Below are 23670 nucleotides of genomic sequence, written 5' to 3' on the forward strand. Positions count from 1 at the left end.
AGTTATTTAATTTCATTGAGTTATTTAAATTCATATGCATTTCATATAGTTTTATTTACATGAGCCATTTATTTACCGAACCTTGAAAGATTTTTACAGTCCCGATAATTCAACCCTGACAAATTTTAATTGTCCAATCAATGATTCAACTCACTCACACTCAATGTCTTTTCACTAGCCACTTTTGACTACACTACTTCCACTACTTCCACTACTCCCACCTACTACTCACCTAACATACACCACTTACCTCCCTCAAAATAAGCTGTCACCCACTACCACCACTTTAAAGCAATCAAGTGCTCCATAACTCCTCCTACCACCACTTTAACGCAATCAAGTGCTCCATAACTCCTCTGCATCCATAAGTATACCATATCCAAGCTCTCCTTTACTCAATTCATACAAATTATTTTTCTGAGCCAAGTTGAGACAGAAAGCAATTCATTCTCCTCGCAAATCAAGCAATCGAACCATTTCAGATTTCAACGGCTCAACTAAAAACTTCTAAAGGTTCATCTATGTACTCCCTTGCCTATTCTACTCAACCAGTTTCGTTTTAGCAATTCACCAAATTTTCATGAGCATTAAACTGCATAAGATTTCATTTTTTATAAGCATGATAAAAAAAAAAATGTGAACTTTACTTGATGATGCATACAGTATAAATTCATGTACTGCTTTTACAATGGATCCATAAAAAGGGAAATAGAGAAATGTTTTGTATGCTATATGAATCAAACTTGAGTCTTGAGCTTTGTCGGGTGTGGGCTGTATGGTTGTAAGTGTAGAGTCTGGCAGGGGAGTAATGGCGGTGGCAGATGCGGTCGGCGGCGGTGGTTCTCCTGCTGCTGTCGGCCGGAATGGTGAGGGAGAGGCGGCCATGGCAGCCGCTGTGGTCGCCGGATATTGAAGGGAAGGGTGTCGGTATGGGGGGTCAGTCGGGGGAGGCTTAGCCTAGAGCTTCAGGCGGCGGCGTCCGTCGTCGTCAAGGAGGAGAGGGAGCAGGGGGAGTGACAGGGGGGTTCGAGGGAGAAGTAGCCGGAGCGGCGCTCGTCGCCGGGCACGATGGAGTAGCAGCGGCAATGGGGTCTGGCGGAAGTCAGAGAGAAGGGGGATAGGGCACGGCGGCTCTGCCGCTACCTTCCAACCACGGTGAGAGAGAGATGGACGGAGGCGGTGATCCTCTGTTTTGAACCGAGAGAAGGGAGAACCGAGGGGCAGTGGTTGTCGCCGCTCGCTCCGGCGAGCGTCCGCGGCGAGAGAGTAGTCGAGAGAGGTGAGGAAGAAAGAGAGAGCAAGGGCGAGGGATAGGGAAGTCAGGGATGGCGGCGGCGGCGGCCGGCGCTGCTACCGTCCGCCGGAGGAGAGAAGAAGGCGAGGAGGGGAAGGCTGCTACGCAGCAGCAGCAGCTGCATGTGTGTGTGTGTTTCTGAATGTGTGTGTGCGTGTGTTTGATATGGGAAAGGGGGGAGGAGAAATGGGCTAGGGCTTAGCTTAGGATTGGGCCATGGGAGTTGGGCCGATTTTTATCTAAAATGGGCTGGGAAAATTTAAAAAAAAAACCTTGAGTTGACTATTAATTGAATTATTGAGCCCAATCCATTTTTTATTTAGTTAAGCTATGCAGATTTGTTTTTTTTAAATGGACTGCACTATTAAATTAATTAGACTTCTTTAAGTTTGATTAATTATTTTTTTTAATTTTCATAATAATATTAAATTATTATTATACGCATATTTTAAGTAATTTCTTATTATATGCCAAGCATGACATGAATTTGCATTATATTTTTGCAATAAGAGTATTTAAGATTTAATTGGTTTTATTTATAATTCCAATTATTAAAGAAAGATGAGTAAGAATATTGTTGGTGTTCTTAACTCAAGAGAAATGTTTTCAATTATTTATTCATTAAAGTTTAAAAACCCGGCTAAGTGAATCATAGAATATTAAGCACTACACCATGACTTAAGATTAGCTTCACGAGACCTATTAAGAATAGAATTTCTTGTAGGCTTTGTGACCAGGGGATTAGCGCTGCTTTCCCAAGACAGGTTTATATGTGATTATGATCTTCAGGCTTTGCCTAACCAGGTGGGCTTACTTTCCAAATGTACAAAGTATGATTGAGTTATTAAGCTCTAAATGTTTCAATGAAATGCAAACTGTTTATTTAATGAAATAAAAATTGTTTATCCAATAAAATGTTTATGTGCACTCTGCTCTGTTTAAGGCTCGCAATTCATGGATCGATCGAGGTTCTCTTATGGCCTAACACGCTATTTGAGAATTGTGTACACTTGTTAGTTGTTTCGGTGGGTTGATCTCCATCGGGCACTAATTCATGTAAGAGGCGTTATAAGGGTGCTTGGCTGGATGTGTTCCGGAGCATGTATCATGTAAGGCCTGCCTGGGTAGCGTCCCGAGGTCAATTCAACTTGTCTGAGTTACGTCCTCAGGGCAAGTGCAATGGGAGAAATGGATCCGTCGGTGGCTAGAGGTCCGGGATCACAGCGAGTAACAGAAAGGGAGTGTGACATGTGCGCACAAATGAAAGAAAATGTTTTAACATGCTTAGAAGTACTTCTTTCAATTTAAAACCTTCTAAGTCATGTCAAGTATGATTGGATAAACTGTCTTTAAGAAAATAATGAAATGTTTATGAAAATGCATGCCCACTAAGTACATTAGTACTTAGCCCAAAAATACTTTCAAATGTTTTCAGGTTGGCTGGCTGGTGCTGACGGGACGGAGCTGAGGCTAGAGTTAAAATTCATATGTTAGACTTCCGCTGTAGCAATTACTCTTATACATCTTTTGTTTTCTCAACTTAAGATGACTTCATGTCGAGCTTAAATTTGAAATTCTAGTTTTATGCTAATGAATGTTGGTTGTCAGAAACATGAAACAAAACTTGTGATCCAAAGGGGCATAGCCCGACTTTCTATCCTATTTCGGATTTTTACAAGGTTGTTCCTTGTTTATTTCTATGAATTAGTTGCACCTCGATTATATTTATTCATTCAAGAATTGGGGTGTGACAACTATACACTGCATTATTCATTGTACTCATGATCTCACGAAAAATAGCAATCTCACTGAAGTGCACCCGATATATATATATATATATATATATATATATATATATATATATATATATATAGGGAAGGGATCAATGAAGAATGCTAAATGTAGAAGGAAACAACGAAGGCTGAATAACTCAATACATTTACTGAATAAATCATGCGAGCGCATGAACGAAAAATGTACGTGTTTATTCAGTGAAATAACTATTCGTGCGGTCGGGTGATTTATTCGGTAAATTTATTGACGTATTCCGAACGAAATATAGTTACTTCTTTATAGATCCCAACCCTATATATATATATATATATATATATATATATAGGGAGAGGTTCAAATAAGAACCACTAATAAAATAAGAACGGAGAACCATTTTAAGCCATTCGATCATCAAGATCTACGGTGGATGGATGCAGATGCTGGGTTCGAATCCTGAAGGGAGCAAAAAATTATTTTTTTCGGATGCATTAAATTTAATAGCGGATGCATTAATTTGTATAGCAGATGCAGTAATTTTATTGGTTCTTATGTTCTCACGATAATTGTGGTTCTCACTATAACTGCACCATATATATATATATATATATATATATATATATATATATATATATATATATATATATATATATATATATCGGGAAGGGATCAAAAAAGAATGCTAAATGTAAAAAGAATAAGGAATCAAATCCGGCCCTTTATTGTTTTAAATCCTACGGCTGATGATTAAGAATATATATTACAGCTATAAATCAATGAAAGGTTATTTTTGTCCTAATCTAATTAACCCTACCGTAAATATCTATCAATTATATGGCAAATCTTTTTCTTTCCTTAAACTTAGGAAAACCTAACACCTTCTGGTCTAGCTTTAGCGTTTTTTTTTGTTGCAGCAAGTTGGTATATCATCGTCGGCGTCCTTCATCTGAAGTCTCCATCATTCCGGCGAACTATAAAATTACTTATAAAATCGGCAGCGCAAACATCATCGTCCGTTGAACCTGCGAATGGAGTTTGGCTCGTGTAGTACATGTTTGTGTCGAGTTTGGCTCGTAATATTTACTTTAGTTTCAACATTTCGAACGGATACATCATGTTTTATAGCATTATACTTTACCTTTTACGTTGGAGAACATTTATATATATGAGATTTCCAGTTATAATATTAGACATGCACGGCCGGATGTCGAGTTTAATAAACTTGTCCGAATAGGTGGTTTGTGGTTAGTGATATTTTTTTGTCAACGTTTATTTATATTGTTTTAGGTGACTCAATGACAAATGAAGTTGAAGGTTGTGCCGATCTTTTTATCCCTTACTGTGATGCTAAGGAAAAACCATTTGAGGGGCAGATTTTCTGTAATCTTCAAGAAGCTGAGAAGTTTTATGAGGATTACGCAAAAGTATGTGGTTTTATTCCTCGCAAGGCTACCATCAACAGAGATGACGATGGGTCCATAAGTACTCGATTTATGCTTTGTACTCCCTCCGTCCCGGCCAAGACGCTACATTTGTTTATCGGCACGGGATTTAAGGAGTTGTAGATTAATGTTTTAAGTGTGTAATAATAAAGTGATAAAGTAGGAGAGAGAAAGTAATAAAGTGATAAAGTAAGAAAGAGAAGATAATAAAGTGATAAAGTATGAGAGAGAATGTAATAATTAGTGTTAATTAAGTGTTTAAAATTTCTTATTTTTGCCAAATATAGAAATATAGCATCTTCGTTGGGACGGCCCGAAAAGGAATATGTAGCATCTTGGGCGGGACGGAGGGAGTAATAGAGAAGGTGCTCCTAACCATGCAGATTCGTTAATTTTGGTCGAGGGTAACAGAGAAGATAAGAAACGCAAGAGAACATCATTCAAGATTGGTTGCAGGGCTCGTATCATATTTAAGGCCATGTCTTATGATCGTTTTAGAGTTGGAACCTTTAGTGAGGGTCATAACCATAAGATGGTTACTGAAAGCAGTCGTCATTTTATGTCGAGCAATAGGCAAGTCGACGAAGTACACCAGTTTTTTATTCACGCGGGTATTAAAGCCAACATTGGTCCAACTAAAACATTTCGCATTTTTAAAGAGATTGTTGGTGGTTATGATAAGGTTGGTTGCACTAGTATTGATTTCAAGAACTATGGTCGAGACTTGAAGGTCTATGTCGCTGGTTTGGATGCCCATATGTTGCTTGAAACATTTAAGGATAGGAAGGAGCTTTGTGATGGTTTTCAATATTTTTACGACGTTGATGAGGAAAAACAGCTGCGCCGCCTTATCTGGACAGATAAACAAGCTGTGATCAACTTTAAAAATTTTGGACAGGCTGTGTCTTTTGATGCAACATACAACACCAACAGGTTTACGTTTTTTTATATGTATATTCGGATATGATTTTATTGTATTCAGTACATGTATATGCTTATTCAATTTGTCATAACATTTTTTCAGTTTTATGATAGATAAATTATTTAATTAAGTTTTAATGTTCTTATTCAGTTTGGTTTGCATAGTTGTTCATATATATATATTTCCTTTATGATAGATAAATTAGTTTTGGTTGTGTTTGAATTTTACTGATCACCAATTATTTATTTTTTTTGTTCTCATTCAGTTTGGTTTACATAGTTGTTCATACATATATTTACTTTATTCGGTATGTTATTGTAGTCTATTTGACAAGTCTGATGTTGGATTTTTTTATTCTTGTAGGTACAAAATGATTTTTACTCCGTTTACTGGTAGGGACAACCACGGTAAATGTGTGTCGTTTGGTGCGGCAATCATATCACATGAAGACATGGATTCATATGCATGGGTTTTGAGCAAGTTTACGGAGTGTGTTGGGAATGCGCCTCGTGTGTTTATGACTGACCAAGATCCTGGATTGAAGAAGGCCGTTGCTCTTGTCTGGCCCGAAACACATCATAGGTTTTGCATGTGGCACATCACGATGAAGGTTGTGGAGAAATAGCCATTTAATTTGAGGGACGATTCTGATTTCAAATCGAAGTTAAATAATATAATATGGTCTGATACGATTGACACTCATGAGTTTGAGGAAGAATGGAATAATTTGATAGCTGAATATGAGTTGGGTGATAACAGTTGGTTCTCTTCAATGTATAAGGATCGTGCTTTATGGATTCCTGCATATTTTTGTGACATCAGTATGAGTGGGCTGTTTCGCACCACTTCCTTGTCTGAGAGTGAGAATAGTTATTTCAAACGCTTTCTTAGCAAGTTTTCTGATCTGGTTGTGCTGTTTATGAATTATAACAGCGCCTTAGATTCCCAACGAGATACATGTCAGCGGCTAAATTATGAGGATGAGACTGGTGTTCTCCACATCCTTACAACGATGGCAATTGAGAAACATGCCTCTACATTATACACCATCTCAATTTTCAAGGAGGTACAAGAGGAGATTGTATCTGCTTTTTCAGCATGCATGATGGCAAAGATGGAGGGTAACACATTCGTAGTTGATGACAATGTTGATGGCGAACAGTGGCGGATCCAGGATTTTTAAATTGGGGGTACGAAAATATAATCTCATAAACATAAATATAAAAGATACTTTAACGTTAAAAAAAATATATTTTATAACATTGTTCAAAGATAGTAAGATGCAAAAGAAAGTTAAATAACTATATATCTAGTTTATCTTCCTACGAGTCTTTATTTCTCTCATTTTTCTATTTTTTTTTTGAAGAAATCGTGTCTTGCTAATAATTTAAGTTGCGTGGCTCTCAAATCTATTTTGTATTGTGTGAATCTTTAATTTATAGATTAGGCTTACATCAGCCGCAATTTTTATATTTTAATGGGCCCAGCCCAAACACATTTACATAATCAAATTAATAAACTATCGGTTTGGGTTTGGAAATGGAACTTTTGGGGGACAAAAGTGATTAACTAGTTGTAAATACATAATACTACTACTAAAGAAAAAAAAAATTGGGGGTACAATCGTACCCCCACCGCCCTATTGTGGATCCGCCACTGATGGCGAATTCACAGTTGTGCATGATACAATTACCGATTCTTTGACATGCAAGTGCAACTTGTTCACCAGGAAAGGACTTTTATGCAGACACATGTTCTATGTGTTGCGGTGGTTGAAAGTTGAGAAGATTCCTGACAGATACATTGCTAATCGGTGGTGTAAATCTTTTATGCTATCCACACCGCAAGTGATGAATTGTACGACAGATTCGTCTTCAACCAAAGTAGTTGGCAAGCATGATCTATTCCATATTTTCAGCAGATGTATTGGTCATGTTTCGGGGGATCAAGTTTTGATGAAGCAGTTGCTTGGTGCATTAAGTGAAGTTGAGAACAAGTTTGGTAAGCTTCGTAACGAAAATGCAACGCTAAATTCGAAGGATGCTATAATTCAAGAGTTTTATGGGTCTGTGCGACCTGAGGTTCTGTCACGACCGCACTTGCTAAGGATAGCAATTTCGGGGAAACCGCGACTAAGGGAGGGAATTTAGGAGCGGGAGTTAGAAAGGGGCATATTCGGTTTCTTGATGACTCGACTTGTATAAGGAAAACAATTGAAATTAACTAGAATTTAACGAAGGTCAAAAGGAACCGTACATAATATTATCCAAAAGAGGTACTCAACGAGTTTGAGTACATTATTAAATAATACATATTGTTTTGACAAGATAACATAATGTCTTTAGTAAAATCAGTGTTCGCAGCGGAATAACAATAACTTGAGTATATGTATGAAGACATATACTCCACTCTGAGGTTCTCGTCCTAAATTGACAAAAGCTCCGCTTGCACACTACATCCTCGATCACAGCTCAACCTGCACATTTAAAAATACATGCAGGGCTAAGTACAGGAGTACTTAGTGGACACGTGCCGAAATTTACATACATGCATAATATTTTATTGTCAAGCCTTTCAATAGTAGTAATATACGAGGGTTTTCCTTTAAAGACTCGTATTTACCAAACATAATATCATTTCTTTCATCAATAACCCGCGCAGGTATTTTATATCATTAATCACCATATCAGTAACTCGTGCCGAGAGGGAGGCCTCCCTCTACGGACACTATGATCGGCCAACCCGCTAGATGACTCACGATCATAAGGTGTACACTAATTCCGAAGGGATTTGCGGTCCCATCCAGAATCCGAATTCGATTAACATCAGATAGGCAATTAATAATAAAACATAAAGCATTTAGGCATTGACAATATCATTTAAATTTCATAAGCATAAAGTCTTAGAAATTCTAATATATAATTTTAGTTTATACATAGAAAGCCTACCTGAATAGCAGACTCACGGTTTAGCTCTAACTCTGGTGCTTGACCTTTAATCCGAGAAAATAAAATAAGATTCTAATTCTCGAAAAAATCTCAATAAATGAGGATGCGTGAAATGATTATGCATGACTCATATTCCTTTAATTAAATTATGAGATGCTAATCCTATTTAAGGAATTAAAGCTCGTCTTATGAGGTCGGATTATTAATCTTTAATAATCTACTCATCTTAAAATAATCTAATTCACTTACTAATTAATAATTAGTAAGTCTTAAAATCTTCTCTAATTAAATTTAATAGAATAATTATGACGACCCAATTAAAATAAAATAATCAAGGCCCAAAAGGAATTTAATTCGAGCCCAAAAGAATAAATTCGAAGCCCAGTGCATTAATAATATTAGGCCCAACATCAATTAATTTCTAGAGCCCAACAAATGAGGCCCAAGATAATAAAATCATGAAGCCCAATAAGTGAACCCATCATCACCCTAAAAAAAATTAGTAAATTTTAATATTAATCACTAATTAAAAATAATTAGGATTAATAAAGAAGCCTAAAATAATAATTCTTATTGGGTTAAATAAATAAATTTCATGTGACTTAATCAATTAAATCGTAGGAGCCCAAGTAATATAAATTCGAGACCCATTATTAATAAATAATAGGAGTCCAAGTAATAATTAATGTGGACTGGAAAGAATTAATCTTATCTCGTCAAAACCTTAAACTCAAACATTATCACATAACTATCATTTAGGTTCGAAACTATTTATTCGAACATCAACATGCGCATTAATCATAACTCGTTCTATTTATGCCATCAAGTCAAATATTCCGTCATTTAAAAACAAATCCTATAATATTACATAGATAAATTATATCATCATAGATCATGCTTTCTTATTTTTTTAAAAATCGTTTAATCATTTTCAAATAATCCATATTAATAAGTCATTTGAAAAGAATTAATTTAAATGAGAGTTTAACTCGAAATATTTCATTTTATAATCCATTTATAAATACTTGAAATAAAGAACTCCATTTAAATAATTAATTTAAAGGTCAATATATAATTAAATTAATCAAGCTCAATTTAAATTAATTATTAAGAGCTCAAATAATTTAAATAGATATAAGCCCAAATTAATTAGATAAATTAAGTCTATCATGTTTTTCTTTGAATAAGGCCCAAACAATTTAATAAAATCGGCCCAAACAATTTAATTAAATCGGCCCAAACAATTTAATTAAATCGGCCCAAGAATTTAATTAAATCGGCTCAAGAGTTTAATTAAATCGGCCCAAGAATTTAATTAAATCGGCCCAAGAGTTTAATTAAATCGGCCCAAACAATTAAAAAAAATCGGCCCATACCCGGCCCAAATCCTAACCTAAATATACACACACACTAAATACACTCAAACACACACATTCAAGCTGCGCCCCATCTCTTCTTTCTCACTCTCTCTCTCGCCTTTCAGCCGCTCGGCTCTCTCTCTCAATCAAGAAAGAACGCTGCAACATCTCTCTTTCTCTCGCTCGATTCCGGCCATCTCCTCCCCGCGTCCTGGCCGTTCCGGTCGCCAGCGAGGCCGCCGCGTGGAGCTGCTGCCGCTGACTGCTCGTGGAGCACCAAGGCGAGCTTCTCGCCTGAAACCGCCGACTGCTGCTGTTCACGGAGTCGCGCCGACCGCTGCTGTTCATGGAGTCGGGGCCTGGAGTTGCAGAGCTCTGAAATCCGGCGAATCAGCCTCTATCGCGCCGAGGTCCGGCGCCTCCTTCTCTCTTCCTCAATCTTGCTCTAATCTCTCCTAAATCAAACGCTCCCTTCGGTTCTCTCTCGATCTGTATCCAGCCGAAGAATCCACGCCGCTGCAACTGGATTCCGGCGAGCGTCGCGTCGCCTAACGCCGCCGAGTCAGCCGTCTGGAACTGCTGCTGCTCGCCCGGAGTCCGCTGTCGCCGCCTGGAGCTGCTGCTGTTCGCCCGGAGTCGCCGCTGACTGGCCTGCGATCGACGGCCAGCAGCTCGCTGGAGGAGCGCCGCCGTCAGCCGCTGTCGTTGGCAGCAAGAATTCGGCAGCCGCCTCTCCTGGTGCCGCCGTCGCCATGGACAGCAGGGCTTCGACTTTCCACCGTATCTTCCCTCTCATTTTATCACTCGGTAGGTTCGTATATTAGAATTAATTTTCAGAAAACTCAACTTTGTATAAAGACTTGATTTTGGAATGAAAACTTGGTTTTCAGTATTCTTATTTTCCTAGTGGTGAAAGAGTGCAGCCTGTTCTTGCTTTGCATAAGAGTTATTGGTGTTTGCAATATAAAGAGTGTAACTTTGCTAAGTTCATTATGCCTACAATGGTTTTCTATCATTGAAAAACTGATCATGCTTTGGTATGAATGCTTTACTGGAATGGATATTTGAGATAGAATCAATACATTGAATGTTTGTGTTGGTTGTTGAATGAACTGAGATAATCTGGCAGTTTGGCAGAGTAATGAATAAACGATCTCTCTCTCACTTCTTCAAGTGTTAAGGTGTTACTGGAATGGCTTGAGGATACTTGGCAGAGCACCGAATGAAGAGCAGTGCAGTGTGGAATGGGAATGAAATGAAGATTAATAGCTGCTGAAATCTGAAACCACATGAAGGTGTTCGGGTGTGAAAATTTTACAAATATGCTGCTGGAGCTGGAGTCAAAGAAGAATATTACATAGGCGTGGAGCTGGAGTCAAAAAAATGTCCAGAATAGATGGCTGAGCATGCGCTTAAGGGATAGCTGCAGATTTCTTTCACACACATACACTATTCCTTTTTTTTTTTTAAGTGTTGGTAGATAGATAGAAAAATAGGGGTTTGTAAAGTGAAGTATAAACAGAAGCAATAATTCTTGTCTTGGAATTTCTATATCTGTAATATTGTATTGCATTTTTTTTAAATAAAATCCAACTACTGGGTTTTGTTAATATCGCGTGTTTATGAAACTACTCGATATCTGCTTCCTTTCTTAGCTAGAATAAATTCTAAATTAAATCCGTAGATTTAATTCTTCATAAACCGGAATAAATCACGACTCAAGAAATAATAATAGAAAAAATAATTCTATTGTGATTAATAAATAACATGACTTAACTAAGTCAGTTATGAATCTGAAATAAATAATTATTGGCTTACTCAATAATTCTCATCGCGGTTTTATTTACGCGAAGCTACTGACTTGGTAATAAAATAATAATCCTGCTTAATTAGAATATAATCCAGTGTCATAAGTTGAATTTAAATAATAAATAATTACTGGGTTTAAATATAATAAAAGAGCGGGTTGTTACATACTACCCCTCTTAACAAAAATTTCGTCCCGAAATTTGCATACCTATGTGAAAAGTTCTGGGTATTTTTCTTTCATCTGGTCCTCAAGTTCCCACGTTGCTTCTTCCGGTCCATGGTGTCTCCACAGTATTTTGACTGACGCGATCGATTTATTCCTCAACTCTTGCACCTTTCGGTCCAAAATGGCTTCAGGTTTTTCTTCGTACGTCAAGTCTGGGTTAAGAATCATTTCATCTTGGTGAATCACGTGTTTGGGGTCAAACACGTACCGTCTCAGCTGTGACACGTGGAACACATTGTGGACGTTTCCAAAGCTAGGTGGCAGTGCCAACCTATACGCTACGGGACCTATTCTTTCTAGGATCTCATAAGGTCCTACAAAACGGGGTCTCAACTTACCCTTAACACCGAATCTAATGATCCCTTTCGAGGGTGATATTTTAAGGAGAACCTTGTCTCCAATCTGAAATTGTAGTTCAGTTCGTCGGGTATCAGCATAAGACTTCTGTCTGTCCTGAGCTTCTTTAATTCTTGCTCTAATCTGGCGGATGGTCTCGATCATCTCGCTTACTGCATCTGGCCCAAGGATTTTTCTTTCACCCACTTCATCCCAATAAAGTGGTGACCTACACTTCCTTCCATACAGCGCCTCATAAGGTGCCATATCAATGGTTGCCTGGTAACTATTGTTGTAGGCGAATTCGATCAATGGCAGCACTGATTCCCAACTTCCTCCTCGGTCTAGCACCACTGTCCTCAACATATCTTCAAGGGTCTGAATTGTCCTTTCTGATTGTCCATCTGTTTGAGGGTGAAAGGCGGTGCTAAAGTTTAATCTCGTTCCCAACTCTTTCTGTAAACTGATCCAAAATCTAGAAGTAAATTTTGAATCTCTATCTGAAGTAATGGATATTGGTATTCCATGTAGCCGTACAATCTCACGAATGTACAGTTGGGCTAGTTTCTTCCGATCCATGGGTAATTGGAATCGGTATAAAATGAGCGCTCTTCGTGAGACAGTCTACTATTACCCAAATAGATGTGTTGCCCCTATTTGTCTTGGGTAGACCCGTCACGAAATCCATCGCTATGTGCTCCCACTTCCATTCTGGAATTTCCAATGGCTGTAATTTCCCATATGGTCGTTGATGTAAAGCTTTCACTTGCTGGCATGCAAGGCAACGCTCTACAAACGAGGCTATATCTCGTTTCATCCCGTCCCACCAAAATTTCTGTTTTAGATCTTGGTACATTTTGGTACTTCCGGGATGAGCGGTATAGGGCGTGTCATGAGCTTCACTCATGATCTCGTTTCTCAGTTCCTCGTTATGGGGAACACACAATCTTCCTTCAAAAAGAACTGCGTTATCCGTTGCCTCTTGGTAGCCTCCTGGCGTGCCTGTTCGGATCTTGAGACGAACTTTTTCCAAGCTCTCATCCGCTCTCTGGGCACTGAAGATCCTTTCTCTGAGGTCTGGGACGGCTACTAGAGTTGCAATAATTGCTCTTGTCGTTGCCGGTGGCTGAACCACTTCTATCTTCAATTTGTCAAAATCCCTTACAAGCGTGTCCTCTTGAGTGAGAAGAAGTCCTAACTCGGATTGAGTTTTACGACTTAAAGCATCAGCTACTACATTAGCTTTTCCCGGGTGGTAGTTGATACCGCAGTCGTAATCCTTTACGAGTTCGAGCCATCTCCTCTGTCTCATATTCAAGTCTTTCTGCTCGAAAAAATACTTAAGGCTTTTGTGATCAGTGAAGATTTCACATCTAACTCCGTATAGATGGTGTCTCCAAATTTTCAAAGCATGCACAATTGCTGCCAGTTCCAGATCATGAGTAGGGTAGTTCAATTCATGTGGCCTTAGTTGTCGCGAGGCGTAGGCAATGACCTTTCCTTCTTGCATCAACACACAACCTAGCCCATTTTTGGACGCGTCCGTGAAGATCACGTATTCTTTATCGGCTGCTGGAACTGCTAGCACTGGTGCAGTTGTCAATTTCTTCTTCAGCTCTTGAAAGCTGGCTTCACACTCGTTCCACTTATACTTGATTCCTTTGCGAAGTAATTGCGTCATTGGTCTCGCTATTTTAGAGAATCCTTCGATGAATCTCCGGTAGTATCCTGCCAAACCTAAGAAACTTCGGATTTCATTAGGTGTGGTTGGTGATTTCCACTCGCGCACTGCTTGCACCTTGGCGGGGTCCACCTTGATTCCATCTGCTGATACGATGTGCCCTAGAAACATTACTTCTTTCAGCCAAAATTCGCACTTGCTGAATTTGGCGAACAACTTCTCCGTCTTTAATGTCTCCAGGATGATTCTCAAATGATTTTCATGTTCTTGGTCATTCTTAGAATAGATGAGGATATCATCTATAAACACTAAGACAAATTTGTCTAAGTATGGATGGAAAACTCGATTCATGAGGTCCATGAATACTGCCGGTGCATTGGTTAAACCAAATGGCATGACAACGAATTCATAGTGACCATATCTTGTGCGGAAAGCGGTCTTAGATATATCCTCTGATCTGATCTTCAGTTGATGATACCCAGACCTTAAATCTATTTTTGAGAATACACTGGCTCCTTTGAGTTGATCGAACAAATCATCTATCCTTGGGAGAGGGTATTTGTTTTTAAGCGTCAGTTTGTTCAACTCTCGATAATCAATGCACATTCTCATGGTTACATCTTTCTTCTTGACAAAGAGTACAGGCGCTCCCCAAGGCGAGACACTGGGTCTGATGAAACCCAAGTCCAAGAGTTCTTGTAGTTGCACCTTTAATTCTTGTAGTTCCTTTGGGGCCATCCTGTACGGTGCCTTTGATACTGGGGCAGATCCAGGTTCTAGATCAATGGTGAAATCTAGTTGCCTGTCTGGAGGTAGTCCTGGCAATATTTCAGGAAAAACTTCTGGAAAGTCTCGTACTATTGCCACATCTTCCACTTTCTTGTCTTCACTAGCTTCCCCGTTTAGGTAGACGAGATAAGCTGTGCTTCCTTCCTTTATCATCTCTTTTCTGGCTTGTAATGCGGATATCACTGGTACTCTTTTCTTCATACCTATGCCGTGAAATTCCGTCGGTTTCTTTCCAGGTGGTCGAAGAGAAATTTTTCGTTCACTACAAAGGATGGTGGCGTGATTCTCAGCTAGCCAGTCCATTCCTAAGATCATATCTACGTCCCACATGAGCAGAATATTAAGATTGTTCGCTACCATCTTAAGTTCTCCTATTTCAAATTCTACGTTCGAGCAAACATGTGTGGTGGTAGATCTTTCTCCTGAGGGTGTAGTGATTCTTAAGGCACACCTAGCTCGTTCTGATTCGATTTCTACGGTATCTACGCAAGGGGCAGATATAAAAGAATGCGAGGCACCAGTATCGAACAGAATCATTATGGAAAAACCTTTAAGCTTGCCCATACCTGCCAGGTTTCCTTGTTTTTTTTCGGGCTGGTTTTGGGTGAGAGCAAAGGCTCTCGCCTGCTGCGGCAATGGTTGTTGCCGCCTCTGTTGCTGTTGGCGCTGTTGGTTCTTGTGTTGGTATTGCTGCTGGTATGGCTGTTGTTGGCGGGGCTGGTATTGGTATTGCTGCTGGTATGGTTGTTGTTGGCGGGGCTGGTGTTGCCCTTGAACTGCTTGCAGGGGCTGGGCATAAGTGGCCCTGATTGCCGCGCCCTGCTGTTTGTTGGGGCATTGTGAGGAGTAGTGGCCCTTCTGGCCACACGTGTAGCAACTGTCAGTTCCAGCCTTACAGACACCACGATGTGGTTTGTGGCATTTTGGACAAAGGGGAACTTCATTTTGTCTTTGGCTGCCTCCAGCCGGGGCAGGACCCTGTTGCTTCCCTTGTCCTTGTTGCTGATATTGTCCCAACGGCGCATTTCCTTGCCATGGCCTCTTGTTAGTCTGGTTTTCATTTCCTCTATGGTCGTTCCAGTTGCGCTTCCCTTTAAAGTTCTGAGGGCGTGCAGGTGGGTTGGCTGGCGCTGAGGTCTGTGATGGAGCCAACCTTTCTACTGGCATCGCAGCTTCGATGTCCAGTGCCCTGTTCAAAGATTCAGTGTATGAGAGTCCACCATGACTAGCTAGAGTCATCCGAATCTCGTGCCTCAGACCGGCACAAAATTTCTCCGCCATTTTCTCATCAGTATCCACCTGTTGTGGAGCATAACGCGATAGATCGCAGAACTCTCTGTCATACTCTGTCACCGTCTTCTTCCCTTGTTTCAGGCTATAGAACTCAGCCTCCTTCTTCTTTCTGTAGCTTTTGGGAATATACTTATCATATAATCCCGTCTTAAAGTCTTCCCAAGTGTATGCTGCCCATTGTTCGGGAGTCAGAGTCTTTCGGCGGGCTTCCCACCAAAAGTCAGCCGATCCGGCTAGTTGGAAAGACATACACGAGAGTCGCTCCTCTTCTGTGCAGTGTAGGAAAGTGAAGATACGCTCCAAGGTGCGTATCCAAGCTTCGGCCTCGGCTGGGTCGCCTGTCCCAGTAAATGTGGGCGGATTCTGTCGAAGAAACAGTTCTTCAGTCCTTCTAGCAGGGGGTGGGGGGGGGTGGGGTAGGTTCCCTGTCGTTTCGCCGCCCTTCAGGTATTTCATCGCGATTTCCATCATTGTTAACGTTTCTCCTAGGGGGGCGACCTCGTTTAGGCGGCATTCTGCAAATTACAAACACCCTTTTTAATACATTCTATACAGGAATCTCTAAGGCAATTAATAAAGAACTGTTTGTCAAATTTAACTTATCATAACTCCAAAACTAAGATATTAACAGGAACCGTTGCATACACAAGTCACATTATTTAAAGTTACTACATTCTTAACTGACTTGTGAAGAATAAAACCCGTAGAGAAACATAAAACATACACGAGATCGTCGCAGAAAGCCCATGCTAGGGTCATATATAGATATATCATGAAAAAAATTTTGCCTCATCGAGGGCTTTTACATCGTCAACCAAAACGTAAGTAAAGTCGATCCGAGTACTCCCTATGGTGTACCGGTTTACTAGCTAAGCAACCTCGCAAGGGTACTTAATCATGGAACGTCCTAGAGACCAACGTTTTCGTACTAATGCTAGCTAGAGACAACATAAATAAAATCATAGTCATAGGTTACAAAAATATCGGAATGAATCATCGTTTCCGGAAAACATCAACAAGCTTAAAAAATTATCAAATCCGCGAGCCCTGAGTCGCGGTACGGCTGCTCCTTGGTGACGTTAGGGGGTCCTCTTCTGGATCCTCCTCGGGGTCTTCCTCCTCATCCTCCTCGGGGTCCTTCTCCTCATCCTCCTCGGGGTCTCCCTCCTCATCCTCGCCCGGCTCCCAGCTGGGCAACAGAGTCTCTCCCTGGCCCTCGCCTGTCTCCCGCATGATCTGGGCTGAGCGGAAGATGTCGTCCACCATCTCACGGATCGGATCATCTCTGGTACTGATCCTGACCGTGGTGCGAGGCTTGATCGGAGCTGGAGGTGGCACGGGCTCGGGATGAGTACTCCTCATCGTACCATACGGTACTGTACCATCATCCTCCTGCATAGGGGCTTTGCCCCTATCTATGAACTCCCTCAGGTTGGACATGACCCTGTCAGCGTTGGCCATGGCAGTCGAAAGCCTTGCTTCTGCCGTAGGTATCATTGGTGGTGGAGGAGTAGCAGCCCGGGCTGATGAGTCAGGAGGCGATGGGAAATCCCTGCGGGCCCGTGGACGAGAAGGGCCTGCCTCGTCATCGTGCCTACCACGGCGCCCTAGAACTGAGGCTCGTGGTGGAGGATCTCGGGGCAAGGCCATCGAGGGCTCGGGAGCAGTAGTGGGTGCTTCCGCTGGCAAAGGCGTCCCCACCTGTACGTAGTCTCCCGAAAGGATGTAGGGCCCTAGAGGGGCGCGGCCCCACAAAGTGAAACAGATCTGAAGCTCCGCAATAAAGCTAGGGAAGTCTCCCATGAGGTCGTGGTAATCTTCTCGGCGAAAGATGTAGTGGGCAGAGATCTGCCTAGCCCATCCCTGCCACTCGGAAGGTAACAGTAAGATCAACCTCTGGATACCGTCATATCCTGATACTCCATGTGCACTCGCCTCGACCCAGTGTCTGTGAAAACCTGCGAGGAACTGTCCGAGGTTATCCCCGTGACATGGAGCATAGGTGCGGTAGGACCGCTCGACCTCCTCTGGACTAGCCCATGGGGGCAGTGGTCGTCGTCGGGTGAAAACAGTCCTCGCCATCTAACAAAGGAAGTTCTATCGTCAAAAGTAGCACACGACAAGTAACTTAAGGCGATAAGGTTCTAAATATCTAAAATCGGAAAACAAGTTCGGTTCAATAATCATAACGTGCAAAAACACCTCATCATCTAAATCTAGCATTTACACAAGCCATACAGGTTCTTAATACTTAATCACAGATTACTAATTCGACTATCATATAGTTCTAGTGTCGTTGTTTTCCGAACTTAGGGCTTGTTATGTGATGATGATATTTTCTTAGATCTAGCAACGAGCAATAAAAGTTTCAACAAAAAAAAAAAAAAAAAAATAAGTTCAAAAGGCCAAGCTAATTCGAGATCTCATCGTAGAAAAACACTCGAATATTTAAGCTATGCCCATGCCATCAACGTACTATTGGCGTTCGTTACGCTGCTCAATCTTCATGCTCGTGGTTTCATCATGCGACCCTTTGTGTGATTCTTCTTTCTCTATTTCGACCATCATTGTCGATGTCATCGTAACATGAAGAAAAAGTTAAGGCATCTCCCTAAGTTCTCTTCTATGTTCCGTCGTGAGAGTGAGCATATATAACTTAACAGTTCTAAGTTCTTGTGATTCATACCATAGTCATACTTATTCATGCTTCATACATTTCAAGAAATTAACTTAATTAAAACTTGAAAGTACTTACCATAACCTCCGTTGAGCGTGACGAGATGTAGTGCCAAGCTTTTGTCAACTAGTTCAAAGTGTATTTACTTACTTAATCTAGACTCAACTTAGAAGGAATGAGTAGTACTCAGAGCAAAAGAAATGCTCTGATACCATTCTGTCACGACCGCACTTGCTAAGGATAGCAATTTCGGGGAAACCGCGACTAAGGGAGGGAATTTAGGAGCGGGAGTTAGAAAGGGGCATATTCGGTTTCTTGATGACTCGACTTGTATAAGGAAAACAATTGAAATTAACTAGAATTTAACGAAGGTCAAAAGGAACCGTACATAATATTATCCAAAAGAGGTACTCAACGAGTTTGAGTACATTATTAAATAATACATATTGTTTTGACAAGATAACATAATGTCTTTAGTAAAATCAGTGTTCGCAGCGGAATAACAATAACTTGAGTATATGTATGAAGACATATACTCCACTCTGAGGTTCTCGTCCTAAATTGACAAAAGCTCCGCTTGCACACTACATCCTCGATCACAGCTCAACCTGCACATTTAAAAATACATGCAGGGCTAAGTACAGGAGTACTTAGTGGACACGTGCCGAAATTTACATACATGCATAATATTTTATTGTCAAGCCTTTCAATAGTAGTAATATACGAGGGTTTTCCTTTAAAGACTCGTATTTACCAAACATAATATCATTTCTTTCATCAATAACCCGCGCAGGTATTTTATATCATTAATCACCATATCAGTAACTCGTGCCGAGAGGGAGGCCTCCCTCTACGGACACTATGATCGGCCAACCCGCTAGATGACTCACGATCATAAGGTGTACACTAATTCCGAAGGGATTTGCGGTCCCATCCAGAATCCGAATTCGATTAACATCAGATAGGCAATTAATAATAAAACATAAAGCATTTAGGCATTGACAATATCATTTAAATTTCATAAGCATAAAGTCTTAGAAATTCTAATATATAATTTTAGTTTATACATAGAAAGCCTACCTGAATAGCAGACTCACGGTTTAGCTCTAACTCTGGTGCTTGACCTTTAATCCGAGAAAATAAAATAAGATTCTAATTCTCGAAAAAATCTCAATAAATGAGGATGCGTGAAATGATTATGCATGACTCATATTCCTTTAATTAAATTATGAGATGTTAATCCTATTTAAGGAATTAAAGCTCGTCTTATGAGGTCGGATTATTAATCTTTAATAATCTACTCATCTTAAAATAATCTAATTCACTTACTAATTAATAATTAGTAAGTCTTAAAATCTTCTCTAATTAAATTTAATAGAATAATTATGACGACCCAATTAAAATAAAATAATCAAGGCCCAAAAGGAATTTAATTCGAGCCCAAAAGAATAAATTCGAAGCCCAGTGCATTAATAATATTAGGCCCAACATCAATTAATTTCTAGAGCCCAACAAATGAGGCCCAAGATAATAAAATCATGAAGCCCAATAAGTGAGCCCATCATCACCCTAAAAAAAATTAGTAAATTTTAATATTAATCACTAATTAAAAATAATTAGGATTAATAAAGAAGCCTAAAATAATAATTCTTATTGGGTTAAATAAATAAATTTCATTGGACTTAATCAATTAAATCGTAGGAGCCCAAGTAATATAAATTCGAGACCCATTATTAATAAATAATAGGAGTCCAAGTAATAATTAATGTGGACTGGAAAGAATTAATCTTATCTCGTCAAAACCTTAAACTCAAACATTATCACATAACTATCATTTAGGTTCGAAACTATTTATTCGAACATCAACATGCGCATTAATCATAACTCGTTCTATTTATGCCATCAAGTCAAATATTCCGTCATTTAAAAACAAATCCTATAATATTACATAGATAAATTATATCATCATAGATCATGCTTTCTTATTTTTTTAAAAATCGTTTAATCATTTTCAAATAATCCATATTAATAAGTCATTTGAAAAGAATTAATTTAAATGAGAGTTTAACTCGAAATATTTCATTTTATAATCCATTTATAAATACTTGAAATAAAGAACTCCATTTAAATAATTAATTTAAAGGTCAATATATAATTAAATTAATCAAGCTCAATTTAAATTAATTATTAAGAGCTCAAATAATTTAAATAGATATAAGCCCAAATTAATTAGATAAATTAAGTCTATCATGTTTTTCTTTGAATAAGGCCCAAACAATTTAATAAAATCGGCCCAAACAATTTAATTAAATCGGCCCAAACAATTTAATTAAATCGGCCCAAGAATTTAATTAAATCGGCTCAAGAGTTTAATTAAATCGGCCCAAGAATTTAATTAAATCGGCCCAAGAGTTTAATTAAATCGGCCCAAGAGTTTAATTAAATCGGCCCAAACAATTAAAAAAAATCGGCCCATACCCGGCCCAAATCCTAACCTAAATATACACACACACTAAATACACTCAAACACACACATTCAAGCTGCGCCCCATCTCTTCTTTCTCACTCTCTCTCTCGCCTTTCAGCCGCTCGGCTCTCTCTCTCAATCAAGAAAGAACGCTGCAACATCTCTCTTTCTCTCGCTCGATTCCGGCCATCTCCTCCCCGCGTCCTGGCCGTTCCGGTCGCCAGCGAGGCCGCCGCGTGGAGCTGCTGCCGCTGACTGCTCGTTGGCAGCAAGAATTCGGCAGCCGCCTCTCCTGGTGCCGCCGTCGCCATGGACAGCAGGGCTTCGACTTTCCACCGTATCTTCCCTCTCATTTTATCACTCGGTAGGTTCGTATATTAGAATTAATTTTCAGAAAACTCAACTTTGTATAAAGACTTGATTTTGGAATGAAAACTTGGTTTTCAGTATTCTTATTTTCCTAGTGGTGAAAGAGTGCAGCCTGTTCTTGCTTTGCATAAGAGTTATTGGTGTTTGCAATATAAAGAGTGTAACTTTGCTAAGTTCATTATGCCTACAATGGTTTTCTATCATTGAAAAACTGATCATGCTTTGGTATGAATGCTTTACTGGAATGGATATTTGAGATAGAATCAATACCTTGAATGTTTGTGTTGGTTGTTGAATGAACTGAGATAATCTGGCAGTTTGGCAGAGTAATGAATAAACGATCTCTCTCTCACTTCTTCAAGTGTTAAGGTGTTACTGGAATGGCTTGAGGATACTTGGCAGAGCACCGAATGAAGAGCAGTGCAGTGTGGAATGGGAATGAAATGAAGATTAATAGCTGCTGAAATCTGAAACCACATGAAGGTGTTCGGGTGTGAAAATTTTACAAATATGCTGCTGGAGCTGGAGTCAAAGAAGAATATTACATAGGCGTGGAGCTGGAGTCAAAAAAATGTCCAGAATAGATGGCTGAGCATGCGCTTAAGGGATAGCTGCAGATTTCTTTCACACACATACACTATTCCTTTTTTTTTTTAAGTGTTGGTAGATAGATAGAAAAATAGGGGTTTGTAAAGTGAAGTATAAACAGAAGCAATAATTCTTGTCTTGGAATTTCTATATCTGTAATATTGTATTGCATTTTTTTTTTAAATAAAATCCAACTACTGGGTTTTGTTAATATCGCGTGTTTATGAAACTACTCGATATCTGCTTCCTTTCTTAGCTAGAATAAATTCTAAATTAAATCCGTAGATTTAATTCTTCATAAACCGGAATAAATCACGACTCAAGAAATAATAATAGAAAAAATAATTCTATTGTGATTAATAAATAACATGACTTAACTAAGTCAGTTATGAATCTGAAATAAATAATTATTGGCTTACTCAATAATTCTCATCGCGGTTTTATTTACGCGAAGCTACTGACTTGGTAATAAAATAATAATCCTGCTTAATTAGAATATAATCCAGTGTCATAAGTTGAATTTAAATAATAAATAATTACTGGGTTTAAATATAATAAAAGAGCGGGTTGTTACAGGTTCCTACAGTGCTTTCCCCTGCTTTTGCTAAAACCAAAGGCAGTGGAGTCGGTGGTCGCAGGAAATCCAGCAAGGAGAAGGCAATGGTTTTAGCTCAGAAGCCTTTGCGTAACTGCAAAAGATGCAATACCATGGGACACCATGACTCTCGGAATTGTCCCACCAAGGCAGTTGTTAAGCCATGAAGTTTTTAGCTATTGTCTTTTTCACATTTTAGTTTGCTTCAATTAATTTGACGTTGACGAATTATTTTGTTAGAATATTGATCCACGTTATTTTTTTAGAACTACAGTTGACTTGACCAATTACTATTCTGATCGTATATTTTAGAATTGTACAACCAATTATAGAATTTATAAATACTCATTTACTATAACTTATTTGATCAACGTTTTTGAAACTTTATCTGAATTATTAATTTATCTGAATAAATTAAAGGCACATCTGAACATCATTATCCACCTCTCTGAATTATAAGTCTAAACATCTGAATAATCTAGCAATATAGAAGAACTTCTGACAATAATTATAACTTATAGATAACTTATTTAATGAACATCTTTTAAACACTATTTGAATTACAACTCCATTTATCTGAATAACCTATCCGAATAGAAAACTTAAAAACTGAACATCATGTCTTCCCTTTCTGAATAACCTAAAAACTTATTTAAATATTGAAACATTATGGAAATAATTGTAGAAACACTAAGAAAACTTAATAACCTAACCGAATAGAAAACTGATTGACTGAACATCATGACTCCCTTTTGTGAATTATAATTTAAAACATCTGAATAATCTAGCCCAAAAATGTACTGCCATTATTTTTGTTAAATTGAAGTTTATATTTGTTGATAGATCCAATATTGTGTTAGTATATACAGAACTTAATACATCAAACATTCAGAATTTTGTAAGTATTTGACTATTCTAAACAAGCACACCATAATATTTGAAAACTAGTTCACATTTATTCAAATCAATTTGGAGTCTGCAATATAATGTATTTCCCCAAAAAAACGTCTGAAACAAGCACACCATAATATTTGAAAACCAGTTCACATTTATTCAAATCAATTTGGAGTCCGCAATATAATGTATTTCCCCAAAAAAGCGTCTGA

At 39.0% G+C, this 23670-nt stretch overlaps 1 protein-coding gene and 1 long non-coding RNA gene across 3 annotated transcripts; both read left to right on the forward strand.

Moving 5' to 3' along the window:
* Positions 1 to 352: 352 nt before the first annotated feature.
* On the forward strand, positions 353 to 2954 carry LOC131012522 (uncharacterized). Of its 2 annotated transcripts, XR_009097355.1 has the most exons (3): positions 353 to 513; positions 2019 to 2098; positions 2730 to 2954. It is a non-coding gene; the product is annotated as an uncharacterized LOC131012522 (long non-coding RNA). The 2 variants fall into 2 exon arrangements; XR_009097354.1 differs by lacking the exon at positions 353 to 513 and having other exon boundaries at positions 528 to 2098.
* Positions 2955 to 4359: 1405 nt separating this feature from the next.
* On the forward strand, positions 4360 to 6611 carry LOC131007569 (protein FAR1-RELATED SEQUENCE 5-like). Its single transcript, XM_057934478.1, has 4 exons — positions 4360 to 4538; positions 5005 to 5439; positions 5792 to 6010; positions 6188 to 6611. Exons 1-4 carry the CDS (start codon positions 4360 to 4362, stop codon positions 6609 to 6611), a joined length of 1257 nt encoding a protein of 418 aa, XP_057790461.1.
* The last annotated feature ends 17059 nt before the right edge of the window (positions 6612 to 23670 follow it).

The sequence above is a fragment of the Salvia miltiorrhiza genome, chromosome 2 (assembly GCF_028751815.1).
Source record: "Salvia miltiorrhiza cultivar Shanhuang (shh) chromosome 2, IMPLAD_Smil_shh, whole genome shotgun sequence".
NCBI lineage: Eukaryota > Viridiplantae > Streptophyta > Magnoliopsida > Lamiales > Lamiaceae > Salvia > Salvia miltiorrhiza.